Genomic DNA, 14,673 nt, shown 5'->3' with positions numbered 1-14,673 from the left:
CAACACATGAGGTTAGAAGTTTAGATCTAAAGAAACTGCTGGAATCTCAGAGCTATGTCCTCCTGTACTTAATAAACCTGATTCCTACTCTAGTTTTAAAAGGACTAATGGTAGAAATGGTAACAGTAGAATTCAGAAGAGGCCAGCAAGATGATGGCCCAGGAGTAAAAGAAACCTACTACCAAGCCTGATGACCTGATGACCACTGCCCACCCCCTACTGTCCTCTGACTCCCAGACATGCAAAACCAGTATGAGTGCACACATACCACTCAAATATTTAAAATGCTGGGCTGGAGAGACGGCTCGGTGGTTAAGAGCACTGACTGCTCTTCCAGAGGTCCTGAGTTCAATTCCCAGCAACTACATGGTGGCTCACAACCACTTATAATGAGATCTGGTGTCCTCTTCTGGCCTATAGGCAGGATACTGTATAAATAAATAATAAATAAATCTTTTANTTCCTATAGGGGGAAAAGGGGCGGAAGTGGAAAAGAAAAAAAAAAAAGGAGGGTGAAAAAGAAGGGGGGGGGGGGGGGGGGGGGTTAGAGAGATGGCTGAGTGGTTAAGAGCATTGCCTGCCCTTCCAAAGGTCCTGAGTTCAATTCCCGGCAACCACATGGTGGCTCACAACCATCTGTAATGAGGTCTGGTGCCCTCTTCTGGCCTGCAGACATACACACAGAATATTCCATACATAATAAATAAATAAATATTTAAAAAAAAAGGAAGCGGGAAGATATTAAAAACAATTAAAATGCTGATTTAAAAAAATTCAAAAATCAGGCAAGTTGTCACACTTGCATCAATTTCGGGAATTAAGTCACTTAGGCCACCCTAACACGACACATGCGTGAATGCTCATGCATACGCAGTATCAGTGAATCTCAGGCTCATGAAATAACTATCAGATGCAGTCTCCCAACCAAAAAATGCCAGCACTCCTCCAATTACTCCACAAAACAGAAACAGAAGAGTGACGGCTAAACCAAAGCTTACCGCTCAAATGCAAGCATGTTGGATACAAGGTTGTTGTCGCACCAAAACAAAGACAAGCAGAGGTTAAACGTGCCCACTGTGGAAGAGAGAACAAAATGGAATGACCGCAACAGCCCTCTCATCCCATTTATTAAAGAAACAGTAAGAAAAGAGACAATGCAGGAAAAACACCAACCATCCTTCACATCAGGCCGAACAAAGCACAGTGATTCTCCCTTTCGTCCCTCCACCCCCACCCTAATTCCCCAATTCCCATCCACATCAGTTTAAGTTTTGAGGTTCTTTGATTGGGAGTACCAGTGGAGAGGGAGCTGGATGATCAGAGGAGCCTTAAATCTGGCACCTAAGTCCCAGGGGAAAGGAGCTGCAGGTCCAGTCAAGCAGAAATGTGTGGATCTGTGACGTGAGTGTCCACCTCTCCGTTCTGTGTTCAAGCCCCCAGGGAAAGGTCTGGCAGTAGAACATGACCAGGTCCAGGGTGACCAGGCCAGAGTTACTGAAGCATGGTCCGCTCACCAATGCAGCAAGTGAGCCAATTCTCCAGTGGTGAGCAGGGGAATTAGGACCTGCAGGCCAGTGCATCCCTGAGGAAAAGTCCACAAGAACAAGTCAAGAAACTAGTAAGAAATGAGGGGCAGAAAGCTGTGGGACAACAGCACAGCAGGCGTCCAGAAATCCTTTTTCTTGAGGTCAGGATCATTTGATCTGCCATAGTCCGTGTCTCACAAATAATAATTTGCCTTCAGTCAAGAGAAAAAGCAGAGGAAAAAGAAGGCTCATTTGAACTTGAGCCCCAGCTATGTTCTTCAGACTGTAGCTCCAGATCTACTCCTTTATCTAAGACAGTCCCAGACCAGAACCACAGTATTTGAAAAACGAAGTGGCCCTGGAAGAAAAATGGTATTTAAGGGGGTAACATTCCATTTGGGTACATCGCAGCCATGGGACCCCCAGGTCTGGGGAAAGCAGCTGGATTTGAACCAGGGAGGCTGCCTACCCTAGGAAATGGGACCAAAGTCTTGGTTACAGGGCCATTCATCCTTGGAAAGGAAGCTGGGTTAAGACCCAGGGTTCCTGCTGGTCTTGCAAAAGGAGCTGGGTTGACACCCACAGGGCCTGCTGGAGAAGAGCCCAGGTGCCCAGCAGCTGACCTTGGGAAAGCAACCTGACCTGGGCCTAATGGGCCAGCAGACCTTGGGAAGGCAGCTGGACTTGGACCCTGCAGACCAGTGGCCCTTGGAAAGTTAGCTTGGTTGGGACCTAGTGGCCCAGAGGCTCTAGGGAAAATTGCTGGATTTGAGCCCTGGAGACCAGCAGACCTCTGAAAGGTACCTGGATTTGAAGCCAGTGAGCCAGAAGACTGAGAAAAGGCAGCTGGGTTCAGTCCTCCTGATCCTGTCCCTCTTGGAAAGGCTCCAGCATTTACCCCCATTGGGCCACCTGGCCTTGAGAAATGAGCTGAATTAGGGCCCATGGGGCCAGGAGCCCTTGACATGGCAGAGGGATTTGGCCCCGGAAGGCCAATTCCTCGAGAGCTAGGACCTGTGTTTGGTCCTATGGGACCAGGTACTCTTGTCATGGTAGGTGGGTTTGTGCCCATGTTTCCAGAAGCCTGTGAGAAAGAAGCTGAATTTGCTCCTAAAAGACCTGCTGCCCTTAGAATGGGAGCAAGATCTAAGCCTTGAGGTCCAGCCATTCTTAAGTTAAGACCAGATCCTGTACCCAAGAGGCCACCTGCTCTGGTATCCAGATTTGGGCCTGGGCCTAGGCCACCAGCTCTCGGGTTGGGCCCAAGGCCTGGACCTAAGCCACCTGCTCGTGGATTGGGCCCCAGGCCTGGGCCTGGAAACATACCCGACCTAGGAGCCGGGTTTGTACCTAAAAAGCTTGATCTCAGATTAGGACTTGGTCCAGGGCCCAGGCCAACTGGCCTAGGATTGGGAGGACCAGTACCAGAGGCTAAAACACCTGCCCTCAGGTTCGGCGCACATCCAGGGCCCATAGGGCCACCACTTCTGGGGTCAGGACTTGTTCCCAGGAGCCCACCTGCCCTTGGGTTGGCCATATGACCAGGGCCTGAAAGGCCGCCTAATCTGGGGTTAGACATAGGTCCTGGGCCTGGAAGACCCCCTGTTCTAGGGTTTAAACCCGGTCCTGGTCCCGGTCCCAAAAGGCCACCTGGCCTTGGGAAGGAAACTGCACCTGTACCAGTGGGATTCATCCCTCTTGGAAAAGAAGCCATGCTTGGGTCACGAGCACCAGCAGGAAAGTGTGCTGGATTTGAAGCCATTGAGCCTGATGAACTTGGAAAAGAAGCTGGATTCCTTGGAAATGGAGCCAGGTTCCCCCCAAGAGAACCTGCTGCCATAAGGAAAGGATCTGAGTTCACGCCCATTGGGTGGCCTGTGTTCATAGCAGGTCCTCCCTGTGGTCCCAGGGAACCGTCCAGCCGTCCTCGAGGTGGCAATGGAGCACGAGTCCAAGGAGTTGGCCGCTCTCTAAGGAAAATCCGGGGTTCTTTCATACTTTCTTGGGGACGTTGGTGATAATAGGCTTAGGGCGAGTTTTGAAGAGGATCTTGTTTTTGATGAGTGCTGTCACCAAATACCGAGTGCCAGTCTCTCGACCAAGCTCATCACAGTCCTGCTCCCCAGGAGTGTGCTTGACAAGGACTGCAAAAGGTTTCTCCAGGCGGATGATTTTCCCATACAGGATGTGGTGCCCCACGATCAGCACAGGGGTTCCCTTTGGCAGAAGAATGAGATGCCTGAGGTTGAGGGCAAGGCCATTCCTCTCAGGTGCCTTGTAAAGCTGCTCTTGGCAGCAATGCTGGCACCTCACAGTCCCTAATCTGGCTCTATCACTGTTAAAAAACTGCACTGGACAATCCACCCTTGTGCCCTTTTTATTCTTTCTAGCCCCAAGTAAAGAGCATTTCTATTTTTAGGACCTTGCAGATTCCCCAAGGCTCCACTGCCCTGCTACTGCGAAAGTGGTGGGACAGCAAGCAGACAGTTCTACAGACTGGCTAAACCTCGAGCCACAAACCTGAGGACAGTTCTCACACTGGGTCCTGGGAGCACCACCTCGGTGTAGCTTGCTTTACTGAGGCATAAGGTAGGGAATAAAAGCCCCCTCACCTCAGTGGTGTAATGTAGGTCTCCCAGGAGGTTTCCAGCTAATCCGGTGCTGTAGCGAGCCTCGATCTCCCCCTGTAGTTCCATCAGCACCCATTCTGCCAGGCCTCCAGCCCCCGCACTGCAAGCAAAGGGCTGGTGGTTACAATATTTTTGAGTGGTGAAGGATGAGTAATGTCCTATACCTACACCACCATTAGAGGCCCAAAGAAACTCTGGGATGAATACAAGTGCTTGGGAAATTGGGCAGTGCTGAGAACTGAAATAGAGATCTTAATGCAAATAGTTATATAAGATTTACCTGAGGACCCTAATGCTTCCAGAACAGTGTGAAACCAGTATAGCCCTTGGCACTCAAGCTAAGTAAAATCTTAAAACATACTTACCTAGAAATAACAATTTGCACCATGAGCCTTCCTTCTTTAAAAAAGCGACTGAAAAACTGGAGGAAGAAAAAAAAAGAAAAGAAAAAACACCTTTAGGGCAATAATAATTATAGCTAATATTTATCACTTACTTGTGTGATAGGTACCTTTTCCCTTTGAGAAGGGTTCTCTACACCAGGTTGTTCCTGAAGGTGAGGATGACCTTGAATTTCTGATTCTCCTGCCTCTACCTCCAGCTTATGTGTTGCTAGGGATCTCATCCAGGGCTACATGCTAGGCAACACTCTGCAAACTGAGTTGTACACTCCCGTCCAGTGTGTGGCAGGCACTTTTCAATTGTTTTTATTGAGCTATATATTCCCCCCTCCCCTTTTGCCCTCTCCCAGTCCCCATGTTCCCAATTTACTCAGATCTTGTCCTTTTCTTCTTCCCATGTAGTTAGATCCATGTATGTCTCTCTTAGGGTCCTCTTTATCTAGGTTCTCTGAGATTGTGAACTGTAGGCTGGTTTTTTTTTTTTTTTTTTTTTGCTTTTATGTCTAAAAGCCACTTATGAGTGAGTACATATGATATTTGTCTTTCTGGGTCTGAGTTACCTTACTCAATGTTTTCTAGATCCATCCATTTGACAGGCACTTTTCTAAGTGCTTTTAGGTACGTTCTCTACTGCCTAGCAAGGCCTAAAGGGCTAGGTTTTCTTGCTGATTCTGAACACATAGAGTACAGTTGCTATTGACAACAGCGAGACTGTTGTCTCACTCAGGTGTACTGCAGCAAATCACAAGGTTATTTCTTTTCTTTTCTTTCTTTTGAGATAGGGTTTCACTATATAACTCAGGCTATCCTGGTACTGTAAAGAGCAGACTGGCCTCAGGATCCATCTGTTTCTGTCTCCTGAGTCATGGAATTAAAGGCATGTGCTATTCTAATGTGACTCTCAACTAGTGGCCACCTTTCACTTAGATCAGGAAAACTCTTTATACTTTTACACTATCTAACAGTGCCACCTGGTGGCAGTTCTGCGTACCCTAAAAGCTGATGCTATCTAGCTTCATTTGCTCTGTGACTGTCATTCAGGGAGAGAGGAGACTGGATTGGAGGGCCAAAGCTACAACTTCTGGTTGTCTTTCGAATGAGACAATATATAGCGTAACCAACTGTGATATAATTGGTCAACAGGTTTTATAATTGTATTCAAACTTGACAAAACACTCCAAATTTTTTTCCCTTTTTTTTTTTTTTTTCCCTGTTCAAGCTAAGGACTTGCAACACAACCAAGGCTGGCTTAGGACTCCAGGTATACTCTTGCCTCAGCCTCCAGATAGTTAGGACTATAGCTGACTCCAGCATGTCATTTAATAGGCTTTTTACTGGTTATCATCACTCTGGACCTCCAGTAGGATGACAGAACCTCTTTCCAGAGCACCAAAAACAGAGTCAGTCAGCAGCTACCATATTTTGAATTTTCACTATGGACCATACACTATCTACATGTGAACATGGTATCTTCAATCAACATGGCAACTCTAGTAAGAGGTACTTATTCCTATTTTGAAGTTGAGGCTATTGGGTCATACATAGATAAAGTCACTTATTCATACGTGGTACATATTCAACTGGAGTAAAGATAGTAAAGCTGAGACAGGAAACTGGGTCATCTCGTTACTTAAAAATCACTACCTAACTTTCCCTTCCCAGAGGACAAAACCAAGAGCCAGCAGGAATGAAAAGGAATTAAGAAATTAGGCAGCCAGTGACAATATATTTAAATGTTGTTCACAACAGCAAAAGGGCACCAAGACTTGTACCACCTTGAATAAGTTAGGTCTCTGGACCAAAACAGGTTGTGGTCCCACCCAAGAAAAGGCAATTTATCAACTTCAAAGGCAAAGATCTTTGTACATATAACAAGACTAGTCACAGGCCCTAACCTGAGTGGTTTTTGAGACAAGGTCCATCTTTGAACTGGCAATCCTGTTTGAACTTCCCGAGTACCGTACGTATCAAAGGCAGGTAGCATTAAGTCCAGCCTCCAAAGCACTTCTGAAGTGAAAGGATACCAATCCCAATTCAAAAGGCTGAGATTCAGGTTCTAGCTTGAAAGTGGAAAGCTACTGCAAGATCACATTAAGTGACTACAGGCTAACACGTAGATTATGACTCACTTGTATCATGACTAAATATAACACATGCAAGATTGTTTAGACTCATAACCTATTGAGAACAGCTAATTTTTTAGATTGTAAAGAAAGAAGTTCAGCATTTTGAAAGTCTCTGACTATAATTCATCAAGTATGTAATATACGGATTGTAAATGGCCAATGCTGCACAGGTGAAGTTCTTTCAAATAAGCTTTGATGACTGAAGATGCAGGTGGTATATGATGATGAGCGCAAGGTATAACAAAATAAGATGGATGGTCTAAGGAAATGACATGGAGGCCATATAAGTGAACATCATGGTCTAAAGATAAAACTCACTTCCTGGAACTAGTGAGATGGTACAGTGGGTTTAGCCATGCAAGAATGAGCACCTGAGTTCAAATCTCCAGAACCCATGAAAACGGCAAACTTGCAGCATTAGCACCTGTAACAGCAGTGACCTCATGAGAAGACAAAGGAAAATCCTTAAAACGCCTGAAGGTATGCAGTGGAACAACCACCAAGACATCTAAGGTTGTCCTCCATATTTATATATGCATATATGCACCATACGTACCAAAATACCATACTTCCTGAAAACTCATTTCAATTTTTATGTGCTTTTATCCACAGGAATGAGATAGACAATGTGGATGTAAGGTATTTTCAGTGCATGCTCTGTTTCCTGGATAGTCTCCTATCAAACAAGAATTCACAACAATGGACTAAGAAGTGGCACTTGAATACCTACCTACCCATGGGACTTCAGTTGAAGACATACATTTTTACACAGATGCAGGAGGCCTTGCCTGAACTATTTCTATTAATACTGGCAAACATAGTAATTCTACGGGCCACAGCTTGGGCATTCTGTTACTATGCCCCACCAAGCCTGTAAAAACTTATGCTAAATCTATTTAGGTAATTCAAGCTCTATGGGTCAGTCTAGTTTAGATGCACCTATGTACTGAAATGATTATGTTTGTATAATTTGTGTATTTAATTTAGTAAAATTTAAAATTATACTTTCATGCCTTAAAATTTCCTGTAGCATCTAAATTCTATTATTCCTTTGCTTGCTCCTTGAGCTCACTAGAGAACTAGCCAAGAGCTAAACTAAGTGCTGAACTGGGGACACAACCGATGGGGGTGACAGGAGAATGAGCATGGATTTTATTCAAAAGGACATAAAAAGCCAGGTGTGCTGGTATACACCTGGAATCCCTGCATTTGGGAGGCTGAGGCAAAAAGACTGAGTTCCTGCCCAGTTACACAGAAAGATCCTGTTTCTAAAAACAAAAATGGGTAAGAAAATGATCATCTTAATCTGTACCTAACTCCTTGAGACTAGGCAGGAGGGAAAAAAAAACTACAAAAGATGAGGAGGCCAAGTATAACACCTCTAAAACATGAAATGTTTCCAAATATGAAAAATTTAATTTATATTAGGTTACTTACTAGTATCAAATTTTAAGTTTTTCAGTTTTATCAATTTAAATGTGCTCATCTGCTAAGTCAATGCAAATATTCCAAAATCTGAAGCCTTTCTTGTGTGAACTGAGTAACGCTTAACCTGTAACAAGCCAAATTCTGTTAGTAGTAACAAAGAACAAAAACACCACAAAGAAATTTTTCTGTAAGGCATCAATTTCTGAGTCTTCAGTCTCACTTCATTCTAACACTAAGAGACAATGACCATTTCTAGGTTGGCCTGAGATTTGGCTTGTTTAGAAAAGCAGCAGTGTTACCAATACAAAAAGAGTTTATGTCGCTAATCTTTGGAATGTTTACTGCATTATCTCATTTTATCCTGTCATGGTCATCACACTCTTTATGGCAAGGAAACAGGTTTAGAAAGGCTAAAGGTTAAGCAACTGATCACATAGCTGTAAGAAGTAGAGGCAATGCAACACTAACCACTACACAGTACGGTCCTTCTCATACAGTACTTCAAGATATGCAATTGGTCTTATTCTCCTACAAAACTGCAAGCAACCTTGTAACTTGTCTCGAAAGTAGCTAATAATTCAAGCTAATACATCAAAGTAGTTAACAATTAAGCTAGCTATTATCCCTGTCTAGGTTTTCGAAACCTTTAAAAGTCAAATTCAATGCCACCTTCAGGATTCAAAATTATACCCTGATCTCTGCCCCTCATGAGGAAGAGAGGTCATGAGGACTGAGGACTTTTCATTTTAATATCTGACCAAACTCAATTCTCATCCTCTGCTCTCTATATCATTACATATTACAGGGTTATAATATCTTAGAGATCAGTGACCCTCACAATGGTAACTTCCCAAAATAATATGTGGTATGATATATACCTAATCATACAAGTAGAAAAACAAAGGACCGTGACTCAATGATTCAACAACATATAAAACTTTCTAGGACTAAACAATGTTTTATAAATGTCCATTTTATCAGCCTAGTCTACAGATCATGTTCCAGGACAGCCAGGGCTACATAAAGAAACCCTGTCTGGAAAAAAGTTCATTATAACATATCCAAACAGCTAGTGTTGTCTTTTGCTTTTACTGCTGGACTAAACCAATGTACAAGATAGGCACTAGTTCTTCGAGTATTTTTGGTTTTCCCTGTTTTAAACGGAATCTCTTGTAATTTTCCAAAACTACACTTTAAAATTCACTTCTTTATAGTATAAAAAAGTTAAACATATTTCTTAGTATATGTCAAGTAGAATATCACTAATACCCACATTGCCAATGTTTACAATGAATAAAAATAGCCTATAAAAACAGGAGGTCATCAAGTCAACTTTCTAACTGGAGAACAGTTCAAACACTAAAATCAGGGTTTACCAAATTGCCTCAGAATTAAGCTGTTCTAGGTCATTTCTCTAAACATGACAACTACTTCTCTGTGTCTTTCTGCCAAATGAACAGCCGAGGACATTTTATATATGACTGAATACAAATCACTTTTATTACCAGTGTCATGGTGGTTCTGTGACTGGAGGGAATGTTTGATCCTAACTTCTAAGGGTGCCTTGTCTCTTGGCGGGGTTAAAGACTCAACTACTTTAAATGAGACACTTGTTCCCCTGCAAAAGGGGCTGTGGAGGGAAGATGGAACTGAATGCTTCCGAACTTTAATTAGTGAAGAATGTTTTCCAAACGTGTTTAGACACTATGCACACACGTGGTACGTTCCCATCACGTGGTAGGCTTCCTCCATTGGAGGGAATCAATTACTGTTATTTGTAGACAATGGGTAGAAAAGATGGCTTCGGTCGATTTGAGTTATTCCGGTTTTCTCCATCTTCTGCTACTCTGCCACCCCACTTCAACCTTTCCTCCACTTCCTGGCATCACTGCCTCTTCCTCCCAACCCTTTCTGGCGGAGCGCGCGAGCGTGCGCTGCGGTTGCAAGGGAGGTCCCCTCTCGGCTGGATTCTTCTCCCATTTTCTTCTCTCTCCTCCACCCTTGGTCCCCCTCCCACTCTTTCGCCTAGACAGACTCTACTTGTAAGCCCACCCACTTTCTGGAAACCCCCTCCCCCCGTTTCTCCAACTCCCTTCAAACTATCCGAGACTACTATTGGAACTGTTTTTACCACGGTGTCTAATCCACCATCTACCTCCCTAAGAAACTACCCCGACTCTTATTTAAAGTGCTTTTCCTTCCATGTGTGGCCCCCACCGGTCTTCAAATCCTTTACCCTCCTCCCAAAAAAATCCTCTTTCAACTACCTTCCTCTACCATTCAATTCAACTATCTAAAATTGTTCCTAGTCCCGCTTCTCTAGGCCACCACCCTCCTCGACCCTAGGCTCCACTCCACCCACAAAGCCCCCGAGATCACTTTGCAACCACCCTCCTAATATTGTCTCCCAGAAGCCCCCCCCCCAACACCATGATTTAAAATAAATGTCCCCTGGAACAAGCCTCGCATTTCTGTCAGCTCCGCCCAACCCCCAATTTGAGCCTCCTTCTGCCATTCCCGCTACTTTCTGGGTTCCAGGTCCATCCGACTCCAGCAGGCCTCCCGAACGGGGACTGAGCCCCTTTCCCCGCACATACCTCGAGGATCCGGCCCGCGCCGCCCCCTGCTCCGTCCTCCGCCCGCGCTCCGCCAGTCTTTCCACCTTTCTCCCACTCCGCCCAGCTCGCTCGCTGCCTTCCTTCCGTCCCTGTCCAAGCTCAGCATCCCTAAGCTCCCCCAGCCCGCTGCGGGCTAGCCTCGGCCCCCGCGGCCCTCAAGCTCCCTGGCCCCGCATGCGCCCCTCCCCCGCCCGCTCCCCGCCCCTCCGCTCGCCATTCTTCTCCCCGAGCCGCGCGCCCCGCCCGGCCCCGGCTCCCTAGCTGGCCGCTCCACCGCGCTCTCGCCCCGGTTCCCGCCTCCGGCCTCATTCCCCGCGGCCTCCCGCGCCCCCCACCCGCGGCCTGACCTGCAATGGCGGCCGCCGAGCGCGGCGCCGCGCGGCCAACGGGCGACAACCGAACCTCCCGCCGCCGTCGCCGCCGCCGCGAGCATTGCCTGCGCACTTCCGGCCTCTCTTCGCCGAGTACTTCCGGGGTAGAGCTGGAGAGCGCGCGCGCGCACGTGGGGGCCGGGGCGGAGAGAGGTGAGGTCCGGGCTAGCGAGTGCCGGGCGGTAAGTGAGTTCGGGAAGAACCTCCGGAGGCTGCCGGGACAGTGGGTTCTGAGGGGGTGCAGCTCGCCTGGGGTTGGGGACCCGCGAACATTGTCAGATAGCCGGTTCCAGGGGGTGGAAGTCACTCCTGGGACCTAGCATAGGGCAGGGGGTGGCGAAGCCTCTCGCTCTTCAAAACGTGCCCTCTCTGCCTGTGGCTTCCTAATCTTGAGGGTAGACGAGTGAGGGGCAGATAAGTTCCACTCAGTAGGTGTGTGCGGGGTAACTACTAGACGAGGCAGTCGGGAAAAATCACCAAGTCTTGTCGCTGCTCACTTGTGCTCTGGGTCGTCTCCCCCCCCACCACCCCATCAGCCTCACGTCCCTGTCGTGGAGTGGATCTGTCATTTGCAAACTTAGTAAAGTTAAGAGTTTAGCATTCTTGCTAAAATGCCGGTTTTCAAACTCTTCTCCTCCAGTAGGCTAAAAAGACAAGGACTGGAGTAGGCCCTTGGGGTTAATTTGTTGAAGCATCCGTGTTGAGGGGAGGTCGAGCCTTGCTGGGGCACGATATCATTATTGGAAATGAACGTTAATGAGAGATCGTTGGAATCTCCCATCCAGCAGTGGTGGTAATAAATTGAATGCCTGCGAGATTCTCCAGTTAACGTTTAACGATGTCTTTTTGTCCCCCCAGGAATGGGTGAATTTAAGGTCCATCGAGTACGTTTCTTTAATTATGTTCCATCAGGCATCCGCTGCGTTGCTTACAATAACCAGTCAAACAGATTGGCTGTCTCACGAACAGATGGCACAGTGGAAATTTATAACTTGTCAGCAAACTACTTTCAGGAGAAAGTAAGTCTTTAGGGAGCCTGGTGTGGTGGTCCTGATGTTAACTCCAAGTTCCAAGTCTACAGCTTACATGTCCTATCTTAAGATAGATGGAGTGAGTGCACCTGCGATGGAATTGCCTAGAACTACAGAGCTTCTGTAGCATATATGAAATCCTTTGATTGGCGAAAGCAGGTCAGGGTTTGTCTAGCTGAAGTTGTGTAGAAAGATCCTACCTGTGTCGTGCCATTTAGGGACTGAAGTGTGCTGGGTCTTGCCCCTAGAAGAAAGGAAAATGTTGAGATCGTTGTGATTTTGGTAAAATACCATTTCCTGCTGGGAGTCTTAGTATGCATTCTATTGTCAATCAAAGGTCTTCAAACGCTGTAATACCTAATACCGGAAAACTCTGGAACATGATAGCAGGTAGCGTGATAACAAGTTCACTGGTCTCTAAGGATGTGGACTAATTGTCTATATTTAGGAGTAGAGGAAATTTTTAATTAGATAAAATGTCTTTGGGTACACATCAAGTATCATTTTTTTGTGCAGCAGTATTCTGCCTACGTGCATGTATGTACACCTCAGTTGTGCCTAATGCCCATGGTGGTCCAGGGAGAGCACTGGATCCCCTAGAACTGGAGTTAGAAGGTTATGAGCTACCATTGGGTGCTGGGAACCCTTTGCAGGAACAAGTGCTCTTAACTGTTGAGCCATCTCTCAAGCTCCGAAGACTTTCCCTCCAAGGACACTGACTACTAATATTCTTCGGGTGCAAATTCCGCTCAGTTCAAGAGAGAAGAGCCGGGTAAATGAGTATCCAGTGTCCAGCAGCCTGGCATTTGAGATCAGGCATTCTGTAAATGTTTCTAAGAGACTGAGTACGTGTCCAGTACCGATGTTAAAACAAGTATCAGAGCCGGGCGGTGGTGGCTCACGCCTTTAATCCCAGCACTCAGGAGGCAGAGGCAGGCGGATCTCTGTGAGTTCGAGACCAGCCTGGTCTATAAGAGCTAGTTCCAGGACAGGCTCCAAAGCCACAGAGAAACCCTGTCTCGGGGAAAAAAAAAAAAAAAAAAAAGAACAATCCGTAAAGAGACCGTTTCTGAGTTGTGTAATAAAGCAGCGAGAAGCAGTCTTGACAGGAAGCTTTAGGGATCGTCCGTGGAGTTGAAGTGCTGAAGAACAAGTGTGTGTGTGTGTAACAGTTGGAGTTCCTTGCCCACAACAAATGGGTCATTGCCAAAAACAGGACAAGAATGCTTGGGTGTACACTTGTTGCATGTTGTGACTTTTCTGTTTGTCATTTCTAACCACTGTATTTGGCATAATTTGTATATTTGCTCAATGGCCTCTTCACTACTTAACTTCAAATTCTGTGAGATGGGGAACTACTAGGTCAGCAATGCTGGTGACTATTTCAGCTCTTTGCTGCTGAGTAATGTTGAGTGATAAGGCCTCCATTTCTTACCCACCCTCCCTCATTTTCTTCTGTCACTCTGCTGTAGGTATTTTTAACAGCTAACTAATTCAGTCTCATCTTCTGTTTTCCCCATGTCTCCTTTTCTACTCATTAAAATTTGGTCAGGATGGCCAGGCGGTGGTGGCGCACACCTTTAATCCCAGAGGCAAGGAGATCTCTGAGTTCAGGGACAGCCTGGTCTACAGAGTGAGTTCCAGGATAGCCAGGGCTACACAGAGAAACTCATCTCAAAAAACCAAAAAAAAGATTACTAACCCCTGGCTGGGTAAGATGACTCAGTGGGTAAAGACACTTGCTTGCAAGGCTGACAACCTGAGTTTGATCTCTGCCACCCATGTTGGTAGAAGGAGAGGCCAATCCCTACCAGTTGTCCTTTGACCTTCATATGTACACACGTGCATGCACATATACATACACATTGTCTTTGAAAATTAAGAGTTACTGACCTCAGTTATGTCATTAGAGAAAGACATGCTTAGTGAATCAGAATGAAGAGACTGGAAGTAAGGAGACCTGTGTTGCCTTCAGTCCATTGACTTCAGCCTTTTGGACATAGCCATTTATCCCATAGGTCGCTTGGTCTTGCAAGTTCAGCTAGGAAGCATAGTCTGTTTGTGTCAAACAGGCATAAAATTAAAATACTTTGACATATATGAAAATATTGAATATCTAAGAAAAAATACTTAAAAATTTGAGGCTAAGCCAGGCAATGGTGGCGCACGCCTTTAATCCCAGCACTCGGGAGGCAGAGGCAGGCGGATCTCTGTGAGTTCGAGACCAGCCTGGTCTACAAGAGCTAGTTCCAGGACAGGCTCCAAAGCTACAGAGAAACCCTGTCTCGAAAAACAAACAAACAAACAAAAAAATTTGAGGCTATAGCCATGTGGCTGTGGTGGTGGTAGTGCACACCTTTAATCCCAGCACTCAGAAGACAGAAGCAGTTTATCACTATGAGTCCTGGGCCAACCTGGTCCATATAGAGAGTTCTATGGCAGCCAGAGCTACATGGTGTAAGGCCCTGCCTCAAAAAGGAAGGAAGGAAGGAAGGAAGGAAGGAAGGAAGGAAGGAAGGAAGGAAGGAAGGAAGGAAGGAAG

At 46.0% G+C, this 14,673-nt stretch overlaps 3 protein-coding genes and 1 long non-coding RNA gene across 5 annotated transcripts in view; 2 read left to right on the top strand and 2 right to left on the bottom strand.

Annotated features, from left to right (window-relative positions):
- Nucleotides 1–1,034: 1,034 nt before the first annotated feature.
- On the bottom strand, nt 1,035–3,522 carry Derpc (DERPC proline and glycine rich nuclear protein). The gene has a single exon (XM_050143791.1). It carries the CDS (start codon nt 3,520–3,522, stop codon nt 1,903–1,905), a length of 1,620 nt encoding a protein of 539 aa, XP_049999748.1. The 3' UTR covers nt 1,035–1,902.
- Nucleotides 3,519–11,161, bottom strand: Chtf8 (chromosome transmission fidelity factor 8). Its single transcript, XM_050143792.1, has 4 exons — nt 11,077–11,161; nt 4,522–4,577; nt 4,139–4,256; nt 3,519–3,743 (listed from the first exon to the last, which is right to left on the bottom strand). The coding sequence occupies exons 2-4, from the start codon at nt 4,542–4,544 to the stop codon at nt 3,519–3,521; spliced, it is 366 nt and encodes a 121-aa protein (XP_049999749.1). The 5' UTR covers nt 4,545–4,577; nt 11,077–11,161.
- Nucleotides 3,750–7,687, top strand: LOC126502632 (uncharacterized). Its single transcript, XR_007591991.1, has 2 exons — nt 3,750–4,115; nt 7,296–7,687. It is a non-coding gene; the product is annotated as an uncharacterized lncRNA (long non-coding RNA).
- Nucleotides 11,162–11,210: 49 nt separating the features above from the next.
- The window catches only part of Utp4 (UTP4 small subunit processome component), a 43,395-nt gene continuing 39,932 nt past the window's right edge, over nt 11,211–14,673 (top strand). Inside the window, exons 1-2 of one of the 2 annotated variants that reach the window (XM_050143785.1) lie at nt 11,211–11,282; nt 11,959–12,119. In XM_050143785.1, the coding sequence (XP_049999742.1) occupies nt 11,961–12,119 (159 nt within the window). In that variant the 5' untranslated portion in view covers nt 11,211–11,282; nt 11,959–11,960. The remainder of the gene's footprint in view (nt 11,283–11,958; nt 12,120–14,673) is intronic. The other variant, XM_050143786.1, reaches the window with a different exon arrangement.

Source organism: Alexandromys fortis, unplaced genomic scaffold (assembly GCF_014885135.2).
Source record: "Alexandromys fortis isolate MF-2015 unplaced genomic scaffold, M_Fortis_MF-2015_v1.1 scaffold_1, whole genome shotgun sequence".
NCBI lineage: Eukaryota > Metazoa > Chordata > Mammalia > Rodentia > Cricetidae > Alexandromys > Alexandromys fortis.
The sequence above is the reverse complement of the archived record's forward strand: the minus strand, read 5'-3'. Positions and strand labels throughout refer to the sequence as shown.

What these genes read in the sequence shown, in the direction of transcription:
- Derpc (XM_050143791.1), bottom strand. Translation starts at nt 3,522, where the DNA reads ATGAAAGAACCCCGGATTTTCCTTAGAGAGCGGCCAACTCCTTGGACT.
- Chtf8 (XM_050143792.1), bottom strand. Translation starts at nt 4,544, where the DNA reads ATGGTGCAAATTGTTATTTCTAG. An exon ending in GTGCAAATTGTTATTTCTAG is followed by an intron (nt 4,257 to 4,521) that starts GTAAGTATGTTT and finishes CTTTGCTTGCAG; the next exon opens with TGCGGGGGCTGGAGGCCTGG. An exon ending in ACCTACATTACACCACTGAG is followed by an intron (nt 3,744 to 4,138) that starts GTGAGGGGGCTT and finishes CTTCTGCCAAAG; the next exon opens with GGAACCCCTGTGCTGATCGT.